The sequence below is a fragment of the Danio aesculapii genome, chromosome 18 (assembly GCF_903798145.1).
Source record: "Danio aesculapii chromosome 18, fDanAes4.1, whole genome shotgun sequence".
Taxonomy (NCBI): Eukaryota; Metazoa; Chordata; class Actinopteri; order Cypriniformes; family Danionidae; genus Danio; species Danio aesculapii.
This window is the reverse complement of record NC_079452.1, coordinates 47,670,674-47,695,245: the sequence shown is the minus strand read 5'-3', so window position 1 is coordinate 47,695,245 and position 24,572 is coordinate 47,670,674. Positions and strand designations below refer to the sequence as shown.

Below are 24,572 nucleotides of genomic sequence, written 5' to 3'. Positions count from 1 at the left end.
TATTTCGTTTTTTATGTATGTTCTACGATAAGCATTCAGTGTTCATAAAGCAATCAGAACAATACATGTGTAGTGTATGCAATGCAATATGGAAGGCCATTAATGCCAAAAGTCTTTCCACTAAGTGGTACAGTACGGAACAGGTCACCTTTATCAGGCTTGCGTTTCCACAGAGTACCAATGGGACGATAGAAAGTTTCAGTCGACATCATTCTCGCTCAAGGAAATGTCAAAGTAAAGCTGTATGGGTTGTTCATATATCATATGAGAAGCACTTCTCACAAAACAGATGCTTTATACACATAAATAGTTGTTTCTAAATGATTTTCGCGCATCACTCTCGCATTTTTCCGTTTCTGAAACAATCGGATGTCAGAAGCACTTTAATAATCATGCGCACGTTATTATCATCAGCTCAAGAAGTTCGTTATTTCAAATATAGACGTGCACACGAGCTCCCTGGAGAAAGTGAAACCGCACGCGCTTTAGATGGCCTTGTAAACACCAATGGGGCACAGGGTAGATTCTGCTCAAGATGACAACAAGGTTTGTTTAAGCTTGGGTCGACCATGGCTTGTTATTGTATGTATATAGTATTATGATGTAATGTCTCGGCTGTGTATTTAAAAAATGGCGCTTCCTTTGTTTTCATTCTCCTGTCTTGTGCATGAGCTAGTGACGTGTCTCTGGAAACCAATAGCGTTCAGCTTCGCATCTCGCTCCGCCTTTTGGTGCTCTTTTGTTGTGCTAGGTATGCTTTCAAAAGGGTACCCAAAAAGTGGAACGGTATGGTTAGCTTTTTGGTTACTTTTGATAGTGGAAACGGCCATAAAAGCGTTCCGAACCGTACCGTACCACTCAGTGGAAACGGGCCATAAATGTAACCCATTAAAATTCATGTCAATATGCACGCTTTGACTATGTTAATATGATTTTAAATGTTTCTTTAATATGCGCTAGGGCTGCACGATATATAAAATCACATCTCAATATTTAGTTTTCCAGCAATATATATTGCGGTATGAATATAATTTCTCAAGATGATTTAAAAACTCAATTTGTAAACAATTCATAATTGTACAACGATTGGGAACATTGTTTGGGGGAGTGCATCTGCATAAAATATTTTTTAAAAATCCAAAAATATATATAAAATAAACAAATTAAAGCTCAGATTAAAACAATAGACCATTTCAATGTGGTCATTGGCCTATAAACATTTCCTGCTTGTTATCAAACTATTTCTTTACTGTAACAAGTTTTTAAGATTGACCAGTTCAATTACAACTTAATGTTAAAACGGCTATCATAAGATTATTTATCAATATGCGGCATTTTTTGGATTCTCAGAAGCTATAGAAATTAAAAATGTAAAACAGGAAATATGTTGGGACCATTGTTTTTGTTTACATCCCTCAAAATGGTCTAGAACAAAAATAAAAATCAAATAAACAGCTTTATGGTATTTAGTGGAGTCTAACAATATTAAGGTAAAGCTATTGAGTAATTAAATGCAAAGATCCTGCGATGTGACTTGCAGATTTGCATATATATCGATCAATGCTGAAACGATATATTGTGCAGCCCTAGTATGCGTAGATATGCAGTTATAACACCTGATATTTTGCCGACAAATCAACATCTGATATTTATGTACATATATTCAGAAGGACTGTACTTTTGCATCACATATGCAAAGTTCTCAAATACTAGAATGTCATTGGCTGTTGTACTTGTTTACATGATCTTGCTGCGTGTTGACAATCAAATTTCACATATTTTGGTAAACTTTTGACCCCGATGGCCTTCCATACACGACAGTTTTTTCTAACTGCATAAACAATGTATGTATAGTTCACACGTGCTCCTTGAATTGTTTTTTCACTACTTAGTTGGTCTCAACACCAAACCAGGCAGTTGTTTCACGATTTTTTTATGCGTCAGCTTGTTTTAAATGTGTACAAAAACAAATAAGAGGATATATATTAAGAAAACACATACATTACGAGCATAAACAGTCTCTTATGTCTTATTCAATTCCTTAAATTGCTTAATAAGTAACTGATCTTACAGTATAACTGAATTGCAACTGGTTTAAGCCTCAGGAGGTTTTTAAAAAATGTTGAATTTACGATGTTTCCTTGTATACTGAAACTGACTTTTCTTTTGTAACAGCAACTGACATGTTCTCTATATTTGTGTTCTTCTTTTCCAGTGTGTCCTAAGGAGTGTGAGAAGAGAGCGTGCACGGATGCGGGCGAGTGCTGTCACCCCCAGTGCCTGGGCAGCTGTACGGAAGCAGACAATGATAAAGCATGTGCCGCCTGCCAGCATTACTTTCACGAGGACCGCTGTGTTGAGGCCTGCCCGCCAGATACCTACAAGTTTGAAGGATGGCGCTGCATCACCATGGAGATGTGTGCCCGTGTTCACCTACCCAGCGAGGTGGACTTCGTCATTCACAACGGAGAGTGTATGCCGGACTGCCCGCCCGGATTCACCCGCAATGAGACTCAGAGGTACGACACTAGAACTAGATGCCTTATTAGATGTCGGTGTCAGGAGTTTCTTTTACAATATACAGTGATGCTACCCTACCTAATTTGCATCTGTTTGTTTTCCATTGGTTATTACACTGTAAAAAATTAATGACAAAAAGTTAAGACAACAAATATTTTTATTATTTTAATGCATTTTAATAAGTTAACCAGGTTTCGACTAAATTTTCACTTTATACAAAGTTTAACTTAATATTTTAGTCAGTTTGACTGATGTAAGTTGAGATGACTAGAAAAGTTCACTGGATTCAACTAAAAAAATGAAGGCAGCAATAATTCTTTTTACAGTATATGTGTGGTAAATGTAAATAGACATTACTTGCAATAACATTTACATGTACGCAAAATAAAAACCTACATTTTTATGCAGATATATACTGTATCTTTTTTAAATTGTATGCTTGTAATAAGCAATTACATATAAAATGATTTGGGTCTGATTCTGGACCATAGACTGTAAAAAATATAGATGTAGTATGCGTGACGTCACCCATAGGTTTCTGAAGAGTGTAAATGAAGCTGCAAGTTTGTGTGGCCAATGGTCACCATTTTGTTTGCGCATCATCGCACCAACCAGAGGTAACTGAAAAAGGGCAAAGAGGCGGAGCGTGAGCGGAGCTACAGATGCCTGCTAGCATTTTGCTTCATCTAAATACTTCAAATTTAGTCTGTGTTAGTAAACGCAAGACCAGGCATAACACTGTATTACAACATTTCAGATGACTGTTCTATAGCCTACAGCTAATCAATCTGTCAGATTCTGAAGTCCATTCAAGTTCTAAATAAAATTATATATGATAAATGATCTTAAATGATCTGTAGCTTATGTAAAAAAAAGTTTTGAAAAACATAAGAAAGCCCCTTATTAATGTGACAATTTTATTTTTACTGCTGTATTAGGATCTTTGAAGGTTTAGACTGAGATTTATTTATACTGTTTAATATTCAAAATGCAGGCCTGTTCACTTTCAGATAGAAAAAACACAGGAGAAATGTGTTAAGACCAGGTCTTGAGCTTTTATTGAACACCTTTTTTTTTTTATTTCAGCTGCAATATTAAGAGAAAACACACAAAAGTACTTTTCTATGCAGCCTTTTTTTTTAACATGCAGAGTCTGTTTGTCCTTTAATGGAGCAGCCCTAGTTTAATGATCCTCCTTTCACATAAATGCCAGGGTTCAAGCGAGGACTTGCGCAAACACCTCATAAAGCAGTGACCTTGCGTTTGTCAAAAACAAGCTTTAAGTATACTTGATGTTTTGCTGAGACACAATAATCCTGTCACAGTTCACAAGCATTTGCCTGTTTGGAGTGTGTGTGTATGTGTTTATGCTTGTGCACATGCATGTGTGTCTGTAATCTGTCCTTGACACTCCGTCTCTTCTCCTTCTCTGTCTGTGCCACCTGCAGTATGTTTTGCAGCGCGTGTGACGGACTGTGTGATAAAGTCTGCGAATCTAAAACAATCGACTCGGTGGATGCGGCTCAATCACTGCAGGGCTGCACAGTCATCAGAGGCAACCTGCAAATCAACATCCGCCGGGGCAGTAAGTACCCTCACTCTCACCTGCTGATAAGGCCAGTTTCTCATCTCATCAACGAGCCTTTTAATTATTATTTCATTCTGAGTTCCCAAAGTAAAGGAATCCTGGAGTTATCAGAGAAAAATAATATGTATACACAGTTGAAGTCAAAATTATTAGCCCCCTTTCTTTCAAATATTTTTCAAAGGATGTTTAACAGTTGAAGGGATTTTTCACACTATTTCCTAAATTATTTTTTCTTCTGGAGAAAGTCTTATTTGTTTTATTTCAGCTAGAATAAGAGCAGTTTTTAATTTAAAAAAAAAAACATTTTAAGGTCAAAATTATTAGCCCCCTTTAGCAATATGTTTTTTCGATAGTCTACAGCAGTGTTACCCAACCATGTTCCTGGAGGCACACCAACAGTACATATTTTGCATGTCTCCCTTTTCCGACCCATTAACTTCAGGTGTTGGAGTCTCTTCTGATGTTAAGATAAGTTGATTCAGGTGTGTTTGATTTGGGAGAGGTTGGAAATGTGTACTGTTGGTGTGCCTTCAGGAACAGGGTTGGGAAACACTGGTCTACAGAACAAACCACTGTTGTACAATGACTTGCCTAATTACCCTAACCTGCTCAATTAACCTAGTTAAGCCTTTAAACGTCACTTTAAGCTGAATACCAGTATCTTGAAAAATATATAGTCAAATATTATGTCCTGTCATCATGGCATAGATCAAAGAAATCAGTAATTAGGAATGAGTTGTTATTTTTATAAACTGTTGAAAAAAAAAACAGAAACAGGGGGCTTATCATTATCATATATATACATTACCTTATCATATATATACATAGTCAAGTCCGAAATTATTCAAACCCTTGACTAAATTCTGGCTTAAAGTTTTTGTTCAATTGTAAATAAATGCTCAGAAATATTTTCTTCCACAATGATACCTCTTTTACATTGTCTTAATATCTTTTGTGAGAAGCCTGGGTCATTTCCGGTCCAAAAAAAAAATAAGTAAGTAAGTTCTCTCTAGGTTCAGCTTTGTTACTACTTTGGATATTTTTCATAAATTTAAAATAGTGTTTTCTTGCTTTTGTGAAATGTTCAAATATTTCGATTTTTTTTTTAATTATTTTGTACTCTGCTATATATTTTGTTTATAATATATATTAAGGTGTTGCAGGTAAATATATACCCATCCCCTGATGTTGCCATTTTTGGGGTTCCAAAGATTTGGTCCCAGTTTAATTCTAAACTACTTGATATTTTGGCCTTTACCTCAGTATTATATAGGCGTCATATTCTTCTTCACTGGAAATCAAATAAGCCTCCAACAACATCCCAAATGGCTTGTGGATACTATGCATCTTCTAAAGTTGGAAAATATTCGATGCTCTGGGAAAACTAATTTCTTTCAAAAGTGGCAATGTTTTATAACTTTAACTCTCTTAACATCTTGCCTTCCATTCAATAGATGCACCATCCTTCGTTTTTATTTATTTTTTTCATAGTAATTCAATTAAATAAGTTAATTAAACACTGTTTAATTGTAAATATTTACTTTCAACATTGACAATGTATCTGAACAATCGATTGTGCTTGTTGAATGACTGCATTCAGTTGGTCATAATTTTCTGTACACTTTTATTACTCTTTTTTTTTCCTTTTTTCTTTTCCCCTTATTATTAAATATTTTTTTCCTTTTTATTATTTTTTCTCTTTTGTAAAAAAAAAGAAAAACAATAAAGATAACGATATGTAACCATTTTTACTGAAATAGTGTTTGTTTTTTCACAATAAAAATTTAAACATACAGTTAAAGTCTCCTGAATTATCAGCCTATTTCTGTTTAACGGAGAGAAGATTTTTTTCAACACATTTCAAAACATAATAGTTTTAATAACTCATCTCTAATAACTGATTTATTTTATCTTTGCCATGATGACAATAAATAATATTTGACTAGATATTTTTCAAGAAACTTCTATACAGCTGAAAGTGCCATTTAAAGGCTTAAAAAAATTAACAAGGTTAATTAGGTTAACTAGGCAGGTTAGGCTAATTAGACAAGTTATTGTAAAATGATGGTTTGTTCTGTAGACTATCAGAAAAAATAGCTTAAAGGGGCTAATAGTTTTGTCCTTAAAATGGTGTTTAAAAATTTTTAAACTGCTTTTATTCTAGCCAAAATAAAGCAAATAAGACTTTCTCTAGAAGAAAAAATATTATCAGACATACTGTGAAAATTTCCTTGCTCTGTTAAACATCATTTGGGAAATATTTAAAAGAGGGAAAAAAATCAAATGGGGGCTAATAATTCTGACTTCAACTGTATATGCTATATACAGTAGTCAACAAGTGGATCATCACCTTTCGTCAAAGTTGTCCTAAAACTATTGAACCCATTTTTGTCCTTGGACAATTTTGAAAAATATTTTTGATTAACTTCAAATGTTGACTACTGTATAACTTTTAAGTATGTTTTTTTTTACTATATTGGAAGTAAACTTATTTTTTAGTTTTGCGATTGGTAAATAATACATTAGTGTTGTCAAAGCTCACATTCATTTAAAATATTAGTTATTTAAAATGTTTACAAAAACAATATATTGTGAAGATTTAATAAAGTTAAATACAATATAAAGTATTAGTGACTATAAAATCCAGTTAATTCTTTTCAAAACAACATATCATATATCTATACATTAAGGAATAATTTGAGACGTGTACAATAAAGGTTTGAACATTTTTTTTATGTTTTCATTTTAGATACACAAATATAATTACCACAAAATTTGTATTTTTAATTATATAATTATTATCAATAAATTAAAACAGGTATTATTCAGCGTCCAGTCATTTGATTGTTAAATGATTAATAATTGAGCTGATTAATGTAATTGATTTTTTGTGTGTGTGTGTCTGTCTGCCTCTGTTTCTCCAGATAACATTGCATCAGAGCTGGAGAGTTTCATGGGGCTGATCCAGACAGTGACTGGATATGTAAGGATCAAGCACACTCATACTCTGGGCTCTCTGTCCTTCCTCAAGAGTTTGCGATACATTCTTGGAGAAGAGCTTGTGGATCAGTAAGTAAATAGTTAAAGCACAAAACTATTGTGTTGACATTTGGATGATTGATCATGGACCGAGCAGAGCAGTGTCTGGAAAACAGGTGTCGTGTACATGCTAAATGTCTCGCTGAACAGCAGTTATTTGTTGGCCGGTTTCACTTCATTGACTTGAAGATCATTTCATGGTTTGATCTATAAGTTGATATGATTAAGAAGATATTTGACAGCTTTCCATCTCAGGGGTTGCGTTACACTTTCTGCCATGAACTATTTGTCATTTTATTTATTTATATACTATAATTATACATTTTTATCACAATTAGTTGCATTGCATTTTTTTGTCATGTGGAACCGTTTTAAAAAGAAAACAATCATTTAGAGTTGGGTACCTTCCTATATTTTTCTGCATGACAGTATGCCATTCATGTGAGCACTGCAGTTGTAGTGCAGTAGTCAGGCACACGCCTAATGCTCTCATTGGTTGAGACTTATGATGACGCAACCCCCCACCCACTACCCATGTGACCCGTGGTTTGTCTAAATGACAATATGACTTTCAAAATAATAATAATAGTAATAGTAATAAAAACTGCATTAATGCATTATAAAATAATTGTTGGCTGTAATTAATTAATGTGTTAATGTGATACTAAAAGTTTAACTATTAAATAATTATGAGCTTACATGACAAGTTTTTCAGCGGATAGCTAAAACTAAATTGTGACTAATTCTGAATGAGCTAAATATGAACAACACAAATTTATTTTCGGGTTTATTTGACCAGGACAATTCACATTAATACTATAAAATCTACAATGTCCAGAATGAGCTATTTTACATATGAACAAAACATCTCAGAGTTGGTCATTTCAGTGAATTTTCCTGATGGATATAAACAGTGCATCCAGAAAGTATTCATAGCGCTTCACTTTTTCCACATTTTTTTGTTACAGCCTTAATTCAAAATAGATTACACACAACACCCCATAATGACGATGTGAAAAAAGACTTTTTGAAATTGTTGTAAATTAAAAAAAAAAGAAAAACCTGAAAAATCACATGTACATAAGTATTCACTGCCTTTGCTCACTACTTTGTTGATGCATCTTTGGCAGCAATTACAGCCTCAAGTCTTTTTGAATATAATGCCACAAGCCCTTAAGTCTTTGGGAATTTTTGCCCATTCTTTTGCAGTACCTCTCAAGCTCTATCATGTGGGAAGCTACGGTGTACAGCCATTTTCAGATCTCTTCAGAGATGTTCAATAGGATTTAGGTCTGGGCTCTGGCTGGACCACTCAAGGACATTCACCGAGTTGTTGTGAAGCCACTCCATTGATATTTTGGCAGTGTGCTTTGGGTCATTGTCCTGCTGGAAGATGAACTGTCGCCCTAATCAAGAGGTCAAGAGCGCTCATTCAGGATTTCATTCAGGATGTCTCTGTATAATGCTGCATTCCTCTTGACTTCTGATCACCTTCCTGACTTAAGCCCTTTTCTCCCGATCACTCAACTTAGATGGTCAGCCAGCTCTAGGAAGAGTCCTGGTGGTTCCAAACATCTTCCACTTACAGATGATGGAGGCCACTGTGCTCATTGGAACTTTCAGAGCAGCAGAAATTTTTCTGTAACCTTCCCCAGCCTTGTGCCTCGAGACAATCCTGTCTCGGAGGTCTACAGACAATTCCTTTGTCTTCATGCTTGGTTTGTGCTTTGACATGCACTGTCAACCCTGGGACCTCATATAGACAGGTGTGTGCCTTTTCAAATCATGTTCAATCAACTAAGTTTACCACAGACGAACTCCAATTAAGCTGCTGAAACATCTCAAGAATGATCAGTGGAAACAGAATGTACCTGAGCTCAATTTAGAGCTTCACGGCAAAGGCTGTGAATACTTACGTACTTGTGATTTTTCAGCTTTTTTATTTTTAATAAATTTGCAACAATTTAAAAAAAGAATTTTTCACATTGTCATTATGGGGTATTGTGTGTAGAATTTGGAGGAAATAAATTAATTTAATCCATTTTGAAATAAGGCTGCAACATAAAAAAAGTGGAAAAGATGAAGCAATATGAATACTTTCCAGATGCACTGTATACTGTATGCATACAAATATATTTGAGTCCTGATCGGGAGGTAACATCCGATTCTGATCGAGTCTGAAACCGTGTGATCGGGCCTGATTTCCGATCACGTGAACAGATCTGGACATCCCTAATACTAGTATCTTACAAAATAACTAGAAAAATATTCTGTACTGTCAACATGGCAAAGACAAAAGAAATTGGTTATTAGAAATTATTTATCAAAACTATTCTGTTTAAAAATGTGAAAATCTTCATAAAACAGCACTCTGTAAAAAAAATTACAAATTAACCGAAGGACTAATAGTTTTGTATATATATATGTTTTCATTATGGTTATTTTTTCTGTTCAGCTTCTGTCAGATGTTTGGTCTCCTGGCGTGAGTTTTGTGGAGGATGTGTGAGGGAGGCTGTGGGAACTCTTGTGTTGTGATCTCACTAGGGTTGAGTTTCGTCTCCAGAAATGCTTGTAAAGCGGCGCAGACATTCTCAGCGTTCCTGAGCTGCTCGGTGCAGCTGTAGAAATCATCTTAACCCTCTTCTGAGCCCTGATCTCCATTCGGGCTTTACTGAAATACAATCTGTGCACGTGCTTCAGTTGTTGTTTTCACACATACCACATTCGTCATGTGTACAATCAGATCTGATCACTCTCATTCCTTTCCTTGCTTCCATTTTTCTCGTATTAAAAATAATCTTTGTAAATGTGTGTGTGTTACAGTACCTATGCATTCCATGCAGTGGACAACCACAACTTGCAATATCTCTGGGACTGGACTCAGCACAATCTGACTATTAGAACGGGGAAACTTTACTTCCGCTTCAATCCCAAGCTTTGCATGTCTGAGATCCGGAAAATGTGGGAGAAAACCAGCGTTGGGGAAAAGATGGCAGAGGATGATGTTCGTAGCAATGGAGAGCGAGCAAGTTGTGAGTAGACAAAGCTTTTCCTTTTATGATTAGAGGTGTGAATATTTAGTAGAATACAATTCAGCGTGTGATGATTCAACAGTACAATGAGTCTTGATGGATCACAATGCTTCTTTGATTCTTTTATTAATTTTAGTAATGCACTATCTGACAAAAGTCTTGTCGTTGATCCCATTTGTAAGAGCAACGAATAATAACTTCACTTCTAGTTGATTATTTGGGAAAAGTGGCTGAAGGTAGATTTTCCTGATGAATCATCTGTTTAACTGCATCCCAATCATCACAAATACTGCAGAAGACCTATTGGAACCAGCATGGACCCAAGATTCTCATAGAAATCAGTCAAGTTTGGTGAAGAAAAAATCATGGTTTGGGGTTACATTCAGTATGGGGGCATGCAAGAGATCTGCAAAGTGAATGGCAACATCAACAGCCTGAGGTATCAAGACATTAGTACTGCCCATTACATTACAAACCACAGGAGAGGGCAAATTCTTCAACAGCATAGCGCTCCTTTTCATACTCCAGCCTCAATATTCCTGAAAGCAATGAAGGTCAAGGTGCTCCAGGATTGGCCAGTCCAGTCACCAGAAATGAACATTATTAAGCATGTCTGGAGTAAGATTAAGGCATTGAAGATGAATGCAAAGAGTCTTGATGAACTCTAGGAGTCCTGCAAGACTTTTCTTTGCCATTCCAGATGACTTAATTAATCAAATAAAAAGTGTTTTGAGTGATTGCAGAGATGTATGGATGCAGTCCTCTAAGCTCATGGGAGTCATACACAATATTAATTATTTGTCCACTGCACCATGACTTTAAATTCCGTACTGTACATTATTTCTGTTAAGTGACAAGATTTTTGTCTAAGCAAAGTCAGACCTTACTAATCTAATTAATTAATTAAAAATCAAGGCATGATCATATTTTATTTTGGTAAAATAATCTTAATCTAGAGGCCTTTGCCTTTCATATAAGCCACTTCTGATACCAAACGATCTACTAGAAGTCAAGTTATTATTTGTTGTTCTTAATACCTGGATAGGCAACAAGACTTTTGTCAGGTAGTGTATTCATGCAGCAATTTAACAAGCATTCTTTTACAGAAATTAAACGAGTAAATTATTTCTTATTTACATTAGTTGTTTGATTCAACAGCAGGTATTAATATCAAATGTCTAATATCAAATCAGATTTGTTTTCAAGATTACATACAGTGCTCAGCATAAATGAGTACACACCATTTTGAAAATAAAAATATTTAAATCCATTTCTCATTGAACATAGCCAAGATTTTTTGGTGCATTTTATTAAACAGATATATTTATTACAATAATATTTTAGTCATTGAAAAATAATACATTTAAAATCATGTGAAATATTCCAAAAAATACTACAAAATTTCAACAAAACTGTATATTTTTAGTTTCTCTTGATTTTTGCTCTGTTTTTATTATTTAATATTTTTCCCTAACATATAAAATTGGGCTACTTATTTTTAAACCCTTATTATAAACTATTACTTATTATAGACCCTTATCATAAATTATTTTGTGAGATTAGCTCCAGATTTGGCTTTGGTACTGACTAATCTAATGCATATGCAGTATTATTATAAGTAACATCGTAAAGCATCCTATAGAAAATAATAGTTTAAATTAGTGATAGTGTAATACTTTACCAAATTTAAAATTAAAGTAGATTATAGTTATTAAACTAATATAATATTGCTGATGGGTTTTTATAATAACCTGTGGGTGTTGAGTCTCAGGAGAAAAAGTAAAACAATCGGCGCACTCCACTTTAGCTCTCAAAACAAGATTTATTATGACAACGGTTCAACCTTCAACAGGTGACCTGATAAAGTCAGTGTGCCGATTATTTGACTTTTTCTACTGTTTGGCTTGATCGAGCGCCTGCCTTAAAGAATCTCTTAGATCTGCACACACTGGTGTTTTGGTTGCTTCTCATTAGCAATCATATATTTATTTGTTGTTTTATCCTTTTTTTCAATCATATAATAATTAATAATCAATATATATTTGTCTTGGATCATATGATTATTAGATTTTTATTGATGCTAATTAATTTGTCAATTAAACTGATAATCATTTATTGTTGAATTTAATTGACAATTAATACAATTCAAATGTACACCGCTGTAACTTCCTCTTCTAATCAGAATATGTAATCTTATAGTTGTGTGGTTTCAAGAGTCATCAGAAGACAATATTATCATTTTTCCATTGCTATTGTGCTTGTGCTGATATAAAACTTGTCAGGTTTGTGTTGGTCAGATGAAGTCTGGGCATTAAAATAAACTTAAGAACATATTCAGTAAACTCATTTATAATTATCATCGTTACCGGCTCTCCTGACACTCAGGCTGTTCACAGAATTTTTACAGTCGACTCCTTTAAAGTTTACACAGTTTGGGTGCCACACGCATAGTAGACAAGACTTGCTGTTAATAGGTTTTGAATATTAGGGAACTCAGCTGACAGTTTGAACATCAGACAAAATGAATATTTTCTGACAGGATCTGGTGTGTATCTGACATCATCATCTAACTTTGTTTTTTAGACATCTGCAAACGCATGAAGCTAAAAATGATCTTAAAAGTACTGTAATTTTTATTTCTGAGTCATTTTTGTGATCACTTTGAACTAATTTGCTCCAGCGTAATGTTTAGCACAGCACTGTGTAAAAAATGCAGTTCTTATAAAGTGTAAATCTTCATTTTGAGAATGCTGAGTTCAAACCTGAACGTGTTGTTCTTATCAATAAGTTTGATATTTTTATGCTGCGGTGTTTGTAATTGAGGCTTAAACATCCGAATACATTTTACAGCCATTGTAAGGTTTGAACAGGTTGGTAGACGGCAGTGTTATCTCATTACTCAAGCCTTTTAAAATGCAGTTTGCTCCTCAGGTGTCCCGGTAGTCCTTCTCTATCTGCTTCTCTATTATGCATTTGACAGATTTCACCATAGAGTGAATTTGCTCTGAAGAACAATGATAATGGCTCAGCCAATGCGCTTGTATTTTTTTTTCCCCGCAGAATGTAATTGCTCTGACTGTAGACTGGTGAGACATTAGCAGAAGTGCCTTTTCTAATACCACTTCAATTCCTAGAAGCTCATGAAAGATGGAAAGGCCGTGGCACAGTCTTACATTCAAGCTGAAGAACTCTTCGGGGTGCTTTTAGTGAAATCTCTCTTATGACCCCTCTTCTAGGTGAGAGTTATATTCTTAAGTTCAGATCCAACCACACTCAGAGTACTCGGATAAAGCTCACTTGGGAGCGATATCGACCGCCAGACTACAGAGACCTCATCAGCTTCATTGTGTATTACAAGGAGGCGTAAGTACCAGTTACTATTATAGACCTCTTATTCACTACCAGTTGGGATGGAGCGTTATATAAATGTATGTTTGTGTGTTGTTGTCTTGATGTAGACCCTTCCAGAACATCACCGAATTCGACGGACAGGATGGGTGTGGCTCTAATAGCTGGAACATGGTGGATGTGGATCTTCCTCAGGAAAAATTGATTGATCCTGGAGTACTGCTGTCCCCTCTTAAACCCTGGACTCAGTATGCTATCTTTGTGAAGGCTGTCACTCTGGTTGTAGAGGACAAGCATGTTGGGGGAGCTAAGAGTGAGGTGGCTTACATCCGCACCAATGCATCAGGTTGGTTACACACCAGTTACCCTCACTGTAAAAAATGTAATATCAAATACATTTGATTTCTCATTTGAGAATGCATTTTGATTTATTATTTGAGCTTTTGATTTATCATTTAGGTAGTTGTTTGAAAGTTTGATTTATTATTTGATCTTTTTAGGCATTTGAATTTTCATTTTGATTGGAAAAATCTTCAAATTAACAGTCCACATGCGCTTCTTTTTGTACTTTGTAAATTTCACATTAAAAGAATTTCACATTCTGCAACATGGACAGAAAGCCTTTTCACAGTAATTCATATAATGTTTTTTCTTCTGGAGAAACTCTTATTTGTTTTCATTTGGCTGGAATTCATTTTTAAAAATTTTTTCGAAAACTATTTTAAGGTCAATATTATCAGCCCCCTTTAAGAAATATATTTTTCAATAATACAGTGCATCCGGAAAGTATTCATAGCATATCTTTTTCCACATTTTTTTATGTTGCAGCCTTATTCCAAAATGGATTAAATTGCTTTATTTTCTTAAAATTCTACACACAATACCCCATAATGACAATGTGAAAAATAATTTGTTGAAATTGTTGCAAATTTAATAAAAATAAAACCCTGAAAATCACATGTACATAAGTACTCACAGCCTTTGATGTGAAGCTCTAAATTGAGCTCAGGTACTTTCTGTTTCCACCGATCATCAGCTTCAGCAATCCACCAATCAGGCCTGTATGGTAGAGTGGCCAGACAGAAGCCACTCCCCGCCTGGAATTTGCAAAAAGGCATCTGAAGGGCTCTCAGACCATAAGAAGCAAAATCCTCCGGTCTGATGAGACTAAAATTGAACTCTTTGGAGTGAATGCCAGGCGTTACGTTTGGAGAAAACCAGGCACCGCTCAACACCAGGCTAATACCATCCCTACAGTGAAGCATGGTGGTGGCTGCATCATGCTGTGGGGATGTTTTTCAGCAGCAGGAACTGGAAGACTAGTCAGGATAGAGGGAAAGATGAATGCAGCGGTGTAGAGACATCCTGTATGAAAACCTGCTTCAGAGTGTTTCTGACCTCAGTTAAGTCTGAGAGGACCTCTGAAAGTCTGAGAGGTACTGCAAAGAGGAATGGGCAAAAATTCCCAAAGACAGGTGTGCCAAGCTTGTGGCATCATATTCAAAAAGAATTGAGGCTGTAAATTCTGCCAAAGGTGCATCAACAAAGTATTGAGCAAAGGCTGTGAATACTTATGTACATGTGATTTTTCAGGTTTTTTATTTTTAATAAATTTGCAACAATTTCAACAAATCTTTTTTTTTTTTTTTTTTTTTTTTTTTTTACATTGTCATTATGGGGTATTGTGTGTAGAATTTTGAGAAAATAAATGAATTTAATCCATTTTGGAATAAGGCTGCAACATAAAAAAATGCTTTCCTGATGCACTGTATTTTTCAATAATCCAAAATCGACAATGGTCAGAATTAGTTATTTTGCATATGAACAAAATATCTCGAAGTTGGTCATTTCAATGAATTTTCCTGAAAACACTATATATACTTGTACAGTACAGCATTTATTAATCATAGTTCAACATTTACTAATGCATTATTAAAATCATTCTTGTTTGCATTAGTTAATACACTGTGAGTTAACAACTTTATTTCCATTAACTAACGGTAACTAACATGAACAAATGGTGTAATAAATGTATTGTTCACTGTTTGTTTATGTTAGTAAATGCATTAACTAACATTAACTAATACAACCTTATTGTAAAGTATTACCACTTTACTTTTTAAAAAAATGTCAAGATGTATTTTAGTGGTTCAGTAATTATAGTGACATTAACTATAAACAACCTTTGTTATAATGTGTTAAGCATAAACTAATGAATTAAAAGGGAAACAGAAAGTAGCACTGTAAATAAATGTCACATACAAGTTTCAGAAGAAATAAAAAAGTGTCTTGTTTCACAGAAAATATGGTAATGTACGTTTATTATGAAAAATAATAATAACTAAATGAATGCTTCATCCTGATTTTTTAGGCAAACAAAAATTCTGCAGAACACAGGTTAATTGATTAATTTAAAACAAAGAAGAAAAATTGTTTGATAACTTTTTTTATAACTGCGAAACATTTATATTCTGTTTACTCTGATATTAACAGATATTGGTCCAAGATTAACTGTTCTGTATAGCTGCAGTTTTTATTTTTTTATCCTCATTTGCCCAAATTTCATGCCATAGAGAGTTCAGCCAACTGTGAACTCTGAACATGCACTCTCAGAAATAAAGGCACGCGAGCTGTCACTGGGGTGGTACCTTTTCAAAAGGTACAAATTAGTTCCTAAAAGGTCCATATTAATACCTCAAGGGTACATATTAGTACCTAAAGGTAGTACCCTTTAAGTACAGATGTGTACCTTTTGAAAAGGTACCACCACAGTGACAGCTCGCGTACCTTTATTTCTGAGAGTGTAAATTCCATTTTTAAGACTTGATTTTAATGCTGGATCATAGGTCCCTACAAAAGTCAATGTCCAATCTACAATATGACTTTTTATCCCAACTAATATCTTGATAATCCACAGCGCCGTCAATGCCCCTCGATGCCCGTGCATACGCCAACTCCTCTTCATCCCTGATGGTGAAGTGGTCTCCTCCTATCGCTCCAAACGGAAACAAGACATTCTACTTTCTCCGTTGGCAGCAGCAGGCAGAAGATGGTGAACTCTACCAGCATAATTACTGCTCCAAAGGTGAGTGCTTATTTGGGCAATGCTAAATTCCAAGGTAAATTCATACAGTAGTTACTGTAAAGTTAACCTTATTATTATAATGTGGCTAGCTGCCAAGTAAGTAAACAGATTTGAGCAATGAATTTATTTTTATGTAAAAAGAAGAGAACAAAAGCTTGTGGATCTATGTTGTAACTGTCCAACTGAGACTGTCCAATGCCACATTGGGAAAGCTGTATTCAAGGGAACTGTATAATATCTATATTTATGGAAAAATGTGTGTGTGTATTGCTTCTGTTTGTTCAGTCATTTCAGTCTGTGTGATTGTTTTCCATTACAGAGCTTAAGATCCCAATCCGCATCTCAGCCACATCTTTGTCAGACATGGAGAGCGAGACAAAGCCCACGAAATCAGATGTTGCCGGGGGCGAGAAGGGTTGCTGCCCCTGCCCAAAAACCAAGGAGGACCTGAAGGCGGAAGCTGAAGACCGATCTTACCGCAAAGTCTTTGAGAACTTCCTGCACAACTCTATTTTCACACCCAGGTATATGCACGAATGAACTTCCTAGAGGGTGTCAAGGACAGTATGGTACAGGTCTATTTGTTTAGTAGCTATTTCAAAGCATTTATAGTTCAAATGTTTGATCTTAAAGAAATATATAGCATTCAATACAATGCAATCACTACCACTCAAATTTTGACATTTATCCTTTTCTTGGGAAAAACCTAGGTAGCCTAATGAAAGTAAAGCAGACCGACCTGTAAACATTTAAATACTCTCTTTTATAGTGCGTTTATAGCACATAGAATGTATGAACATGATTTTTGGCTGTAAGCAGAACACGTGTGATTGAATTTCCTTTGTAGAGCAGATGCTTAAGTGGTTAAATGCGAAGAAACAGCCACAAAAGACCATCTTCTATGTGCCTACTGATCTAAATATAGCAGGATGTCTATATAGATCAAATATACCCCCTTTTTTACTTTACTTTTATCAAATAAGAAAGTTTTTTTATTCATTTATTTTCATTTTAAATGCCTTACCAAAATCTGTTTTATGAACTGCCAAGTAATACACATTAGCACAAATGCTGTTGTTTGAACTTGCATGCATATTTTTGTATGGTAAATCATTTTGGTACTGCATTGATTTTGCCAGATTTATAAATCTAGAGTTCTGATGGAAAACTACTGGAAAGGTTAGGTGGACTCTCGGTGGGAACAGAGGCTGGGTAACTCCCAGCACTTTCTGCCGCAGTTTACAACAGTGGTCTGCAGCCCTTAATTTCTTCAGTCTTCCTGGAGAGCGATTATCAAAGCGGGTCTGAGCTCATAGTCTTGAGGCGGCTTGATTTCATGGAATCAAAACCAGAATTCTGGAGGTCGGACCGAGACCTAATTATTTCGACATGGAGCTGACAAGATCAGAACATGAGGTTTTGGGAAGGGGTTGGTGCCAGCAGCGGAGGCTGGAGCAGACTCAGATGGTGAGGGGGGGATAGGTACGGCGCTGGGAAATCCAGACTTGTGTGGCCACGATGTTTGTTGCTGGGGCGACGGTGGCGGTTGCATATTAAGATTTCAGCAGGCTGTAATTTGGGATGCACAAACAGACACAGACCGGATTAATGAGACTGGAAAGCAGCCGCCGGCTGAGGGCTCGCTCCATGTTAGGCTTTTGTTTGGGAAACGAGGAGTGACGTCTGCATTGTGTTATTTGTTTACCTTGCTTGTGGCATCGGATGTTTTCTTGTCTCATGCGGGCAAAGAATGGCACACAGGAATCAGTTCAGGTTTACTAATAGCACATGCTTTAAAAGTTTCCGAGGGTTGCTTTAGGACATCTTCCAATCAGAGGTTTTTGGGGGTTGTTTATTTGGTTGCAAGTGTGTGTGTTTTTTGGGGTGGGCTGGGGTTTTGAGTCATGAGTATTGATGCGCAAATTGATTTCGCCAAACATCTTCTACCACTTAGCTTCCCCAAACTTCTGCTTTAAGAGCTCTTTTTTCATCAAGGTAATGGTTTGCAGTTCACTCCGGGACAATATGATGCTCCCGTTTATAATCGATGGAAAACAGACGTTTTAAATGTAAATATGCTTTCCCACAGTAACAGGATTCTCATAAAGCATCCTTTTCTTCATTACTATCACTTTATGTTTCCATCTTGACCCCAGGGAGCCACAGGATTTGAGCCCCCTTACTTGCTTTTGATTTGGAGGTTGGGCAAAAGTGTTGTCACTCACAGAGCAGAGCCTCCCAGGGAGGCACAGGACGTTATCATGACATCAGATTGACATTATACCCCAACGTTGTGGAACATTGCATTTTGTATGGAAATGAAATTGGGTTGACGTCAGAACTCAACGTTAGGCCAACGTCAATGTTCAACGTCCAACCTAAAATCAACCAAATATAAATGTCTAGTCAGGGTTCAACGTAAGGAATCTTTCTATTGTCCCGATTGGGCCAGCGGTTCAGATTTTTACTTGCCCTGCCAATATTTTCACTGGCCCCACCAAAAAAAAAAAAAAAAGGAAAAGTTAATAGCTATTTCTTAGCCACGTTTTAAATATTGTGTCAAAAATGTGTTTGAATCTAGAATTTAAATGGTTTTAAAATGTTAATAAATGTATAATGAGCAAATCGTCACGTTGTACCCACATAAATGTCTGCTTCCAAGACATTCTCTTAGCCTCATAATTTGATGTTGCTGTCACTTAGCTGTACTGGTTTTTACCAGGTTACAAAAAAACGACATGCTCACAACATCCAATCAGATAAGAGGAACCGAAAAGCAATATGGTTTTTACGACATCACAGAGAACTAGCATTAAAGGTTTAAAAGCACAAACTGTTTCTCGATTCTAAGACTGTATTCATATATATCAATTTGACCCCTTTAAAAGAACACGTCATCAGCTTAACTTCACAGTAAGGACAATCTCGCAAAACTCATAACAACAACAACAGCGAAAGCAATCAGGCTCAAGCACAGACACATGACATAACTAAAAATGCATTGTTTTTGAAAGGCTCTGTTTTCACACTCCACACTACCATATGAAAATGGCATTTTCAGATCTATCCACTGCAAAGAGCATTTTCATAGAGTTCTGCATTCCTTGACAAAAACAATAATCTTAGCCTCATGCGCAAGGCTAAAATAGAGAGAAAAATATGTGTTGTTCCACAAGCAGAGTCCAAATACACTCAGTTTCTGTCCACACAGTGCAGATGTTTAGACCAAACATGTCCTCTCGATGCAGATGTCGAACTAGTCCATCTGTGTTTATCTGCAGTTGAGTACACTTTGAAAGCTGTTCGCGAGGAAAGTGGCCTCCTAATCCATTAAAGTCTTGGAAAAAAAGTGGAGATGCTAAACCCTTGGGTGAAGCCGGATATGTTTTTCCATTCAACGGTCGTCTCTCTCTGTTCTCTTCCTCCCGTCCGCTCCATCGCTCCCTCCTTCCTCAGACGTGCTCTTTGTTTGCTTTGGAGTGTCCGGCTCCCAGGAAATGTACAGCAGACCTATGTGGAATGTTAATGAAGTCCGAAGGAAGATCTTCTAGAGAGGTGTGGACGCGTCTTCTCTTCTTTCAAACTCCCACACAGCTGATCGGGCATGTATAATGGGAGTGGACTCATTCTTGAGCCTTTTGCTTTGGTAGACTTGAGTTTCTTCCAGGCATCAGTTAAAGATTGACACGTACGCCTGGGAAAAAGAAGACTGGATGTGCTGCTGTCAGTGTTGCTAGGTCAACACCTGCTGTTACGACTTTTCGTCTGAGTTTTGCAGGTGTTAAATCTTCCCTCAGGACCCTGTTTGTCTCTTTCCTTCTTGATGTGAGTCTGACCTTTCCTAGTTAGCACTCTGTGCCAAAAGCATTTAGGTTAAAATCAGTGCTAATGGCTGTAGACAGTTTGGGTTTGTGAGTTTGGTTGGGTTAAAGGTTACAAAGGAGGATTTACTAATTGTTATATATGGGTATTTCTTTCTGGTAGTTGTAGTCATCGATCAAGGCGTCGATTTGATCTTCCACAGTAAACACTTCCAAGGGTGATCTGAATCCCTAGTTAGTGAGTATTAAAATTGTCCAGTTAGTGAGTATCCAGTAATTGCCCATAAATCATGGAACGCTATTCACTGGAAGTGACATGGAATGTGGTTAGGGTTGATTTGATTGCTCCTCCCTACAGCGTTCTGAGTTGGCTTTTATTAAAAGTTTCCAGTCTCACACATATACAAGAACACACACAAATCTTCTCTCATTACTGTCAGTCTTCTGTTGATTAATTCGAGTTGGCAGAATAAGGCTTATAGTAGTGATTAAACTTTCATAATCGTCTGTGGTTCAAGTTTGTAATTGCTTGTAAATTGTCTTCTTGACGACTATTGAATAGGACACTCAAACACTTTCTAACTGCGTGCCATGGGAAAAACACCTGTCGTTGCACTTAGGCAGCAAAACACTTTACTTTTTTTTGGCACATGCAACAGGATGTCTATAACATTAGACCCAGATTCGTTCCAGTTGAGGGACAGTATCTAGTGCTCTATTGAATTGAGATCTGGTGACTGTGGAGGCAATTTGGGTACAGTGAACTCATTATCATGTTCAAGAAACCAGTCTGAGATGATTTGCTCTTTATGACATGGCGCGCTATCCTGCTGGAAGTAGCCATCAGAAGATGGGCACACTGTGGTCATAAAGGGATGGACATGGTCAGCAACAATACTCAGGTAGGCTGACACGATGCTCAATTGGTACTAAGTGTGCCAATAAAATATCCTCTACAACATTACACCACCACCACCAGCCTGAACCATTGATACAAGGCAGGATGGAGCCATGCTTTCATGTTGTTGATGCCAAATTCTGACTCTACCATCCAAATGTCACAGCAGAAATGGAGACTCATCAGACCAGGCAACGTTTTTCCAAACTTCTATTGTCAATTTTGGTGAGCCTGTGCAAATTGTAGCCTCAGTTTCCTATTTTTAGCTGACAGGAGTGGCACCCGTTGTGGTCTTCTGCTGCTGTAGCCCATCCGCCTCAAGGTTGGACGTATTGTGCGTTCAGAGATGCTCTTCGGCATACCTCGCTTGTAACAAGGTGTTATTTGAGTTACTGTTGCCTTTCTATTAGCTCGAACAAGTATCGCCATTCTCTTCTGACCTCCGGCATCAACAAGGCATTTGCACCCATAGAATTGCTGCTCCCTGGATATTTCCTCTTTTTCAGACCATTCTCTGTAATCCCTAGAGATGGTTGTGCGTGAAAATCCCAGTAGATCAGCAGTTTCTGAAATACTCAAACCAGTTTGTCTGGGAGCAACAACCCTGCCACGTTCAAAGTCACTTAAATCATCTTTCTTTGTCATTCTGATGCTCAGTTTGAACTGCAGCAGATCCTCTTGACCATGTCTACATGCCTAAATGCATTGAGTTGCTGCCATGTCATAGGCTGATTAGAGATTTGCGTTAACGAGCAGTTGGACACGTGTACCTAATAAAGTGGCTGGTGAGTATACATCTACAGTAAATGCTACATCAGATTCATCTTTAGTGTTTCCTCTGTAGTAGATTCAGTTATTTAAAGAACTTGGCGGTAACATTTGAAACTGTCAGACTAATACTTTTAATAATCAGCCAAGCATCCACAATTATCGTTGTCATGTCTTCAATACATTCGATTACATTTAGTTACAATTTCCTACTCAAATGTGTCTGTCTCCACTTTTCTTGTCAGTCTATGTGTGACACATCATGTCTTTCCTCTCTTGTACCTTCTCTTTGACACACTGGGCTTCATCTCAAACCATCATGTCTTTCCCATCTGCGTTGGATGTTTGGTCTGACTATTGACATTTTTACAGAGATCCAGAGCGAGCAAATCGTTACGCGTCTCCTAAAAGTGGCTCTAGGTAAGGCAGTCATTACTGTGCAGTGACAGTGGGTCTGCTGGTGTCTGGAAAGCTCGTGTGGTTGCTGCTGACTGCATGCGTTTAGTGGCGTCAGCGTTGACCTGTTGCCAGAGCCTTCGTTTGCTTATCCCCTCATGCCGTCAGAGGAAGTCGCTCATATCATGATTATGGATGTTCAATGTGCATTCCAGAAATGCCTTCCCATTTCATTTACATCTGCAGAAACTGCTTCACTTGCAAATATATATTTTTAAATTAAGCAATTATAGTGTATATGAATACCCTCGAGTTTTAGAAATGGACAGGAGAGAAAAAAATATAAATGAGAGCAAAGAGAGAGTTAACAGCTCTTCGAAACACGCTCTCCTTTTATTTCAAATCTACCACATTTCCACGAGGGATCCGTCCCAGCCCAGCAGGATACAGAGCAGTCATAAGAATTTAAAAGATCTCATCACTCAGGATGATAAATGATGGATAAGATCTAGAAGAGCAAAGAGGAGCTCTGTAGGTTGTAGAGTAATGCCAGTTTTTATGTGTGCTGCTAATAGGTCTGTTAGTAGGACATTAGAGAATCAGGCCTGCGTGTTTGAGGAAGTGGTGTGTGTTGTAGAGTAATCGTGCGCAGTAATTGGCTTGTATGCTTTTAAACCAGCATCGAATTTTTGTCATTTGCTACTTTCTTTTCCTCATATTCTGCTTCCTTTCATTTTCACAAATTTCATTTTTTCATTTATCTGTGTCTTTTTTTGTGTCTTTCCTCTTTCCACTTTTTTCTTTTTCCATTTCCTGTTCACGCTTATTAATTGTCATTTACAGCTACCTTTTTTCTCTTTCGTTTTTACCTCTTTTCATTTTCTTTTCATTCCTTTATTTCATTCATTCATTCATTCCTTTTTCTCTCTCTTGTTACTTTCCCCCATTTACTTTGTGTAATCTTTCCTTTTATATTGTTCCATTATTTTATTTAGAGTGGGGAAAATAAGTATTAAACACGTCTTGCTTTTCCTGGGAAAAATATTTCTAAAGAAGCTGTTGACATGGAATTAAACCAGATTTTGGTAAAAATCCAAAAACCCTGTGGGTCTCGTCTGGCAAATCTGATCTTTAATTTGTATTTTATATTGGATTCAAGTCAGGTGATTGGCTGGGCCATTCTACAGCTTGATTTTCTTTCTCTGAAAGCATTTGAGTTTCCTTGGCTGTGTTTTGGATCATTGTCTTGCTGAAATGTCCACCCTGGTTTCATCTTCATCATCCTGCTAGTGTAGATGACTGAAACAGATTTTAATTTACAATGAGGAAGGGCAGAGGGTGGCTGAAGAACTACTGAGAGATTTCAACTGCTGTCTGGGCTTTTACTGCCTTTCTACACCTCCCTTACTTCATGTGTTCAATACTTTTTCCCTGCGTCATTTAATTTTATTACGCACAACTTAATTAGTAAACTAATTAGATTTGTTTTCTTTGCATATATTGATATCTTTGGTTGCTATCAACATCTGGGGAAAATTTCAAGTTAACGGCACCTTTAAAAAGTATGTTTTCGGAGAAAAATGGTGACGTGTTCAATATACTTATTTTCTCCGCTGTAACTTTGGTATCCTGTTATTTTACGCTTCCTTTATATTGAATTTCTATTTCCTATTTTCCCTGAATGTTCAATCCGTTTTTATTCTTTTCCTCCTGCATCGTCCTTTTCATCTTCCTCTCCTCATCTCCACTTCCTCTTACTCTTTTGCTCCCCGTTTCAGACCTCCAGACAGGAAGCGTCGAGACTTGATTGGAGTGGCCAACAGCACACTAGTGTCGGGTGCAAGCAGGAACATCTCAGTTCTGGAGAGTAACATCACTCACCCAGAGCTGCCAGAAAAAGAGTACCCGTTCTCTGAAGGCAAAGTCCACACAGAGTTCATGGAGATACACAACCTTCGGCCTTTCACCGTCTACCGCATTGACATCCACGCCTGCAACTATGAAGTCCACCGGTGCAGTGCTGCGGCCTTTGTTTTCTCCAGAACCAAACCGGCAGGTCAGCAAAAACCAACAAACC

General features: G+C 36.8%; 1 protein-coding gene across 2 annotated transcripts in view; it reads left to right on the top strand.

Annotated features, from left to right (window-relative positions):
* The window catches only part of igf1ra (insulin-like growth factor 1a receptor), a 172,596-nt gene that overhangs the window by 125,652 nt on the left and 22,372 nt on the right, over positions 1-24,572 (top strand). For both annotated transcript variants that reach the window (XM_056477890.1, XM_056477889.1), the window contains exons 3-11: positions 2,216-2,519; positions 3,969-4,105; positions 7,033-7,177; positions 9,971-10,179; positions 13,416-13,542; positions 13,638-13,873; positions 16,445-16,612; positions 16,932-17,136; positions 24,274-24,551. In XM_056477890.1, the coding sequence (XP_056333865.1) occupies positions 2,216-2,519; positions 3,969-4,105; positions 7,033-7,177; positions 9,971-10,179; positions 13,416-13,542; positions 13,638-13,873; positions 16,445-16,612; positions 16,932-17,136; positions 24,274-24,551 (1,809 nt within the window). The remainder of the gene's footprint in view (positions 1-2,215; positions 2,520-3,968; positions 4,106-7,032; positions 7,178-9,970; positions 10,180-13,415; positions 13,543-13,637; positions 13,874-16,444; positions 16,613-16,931; positions 17,137-24,273; positions 24,552-24,572) is intronic.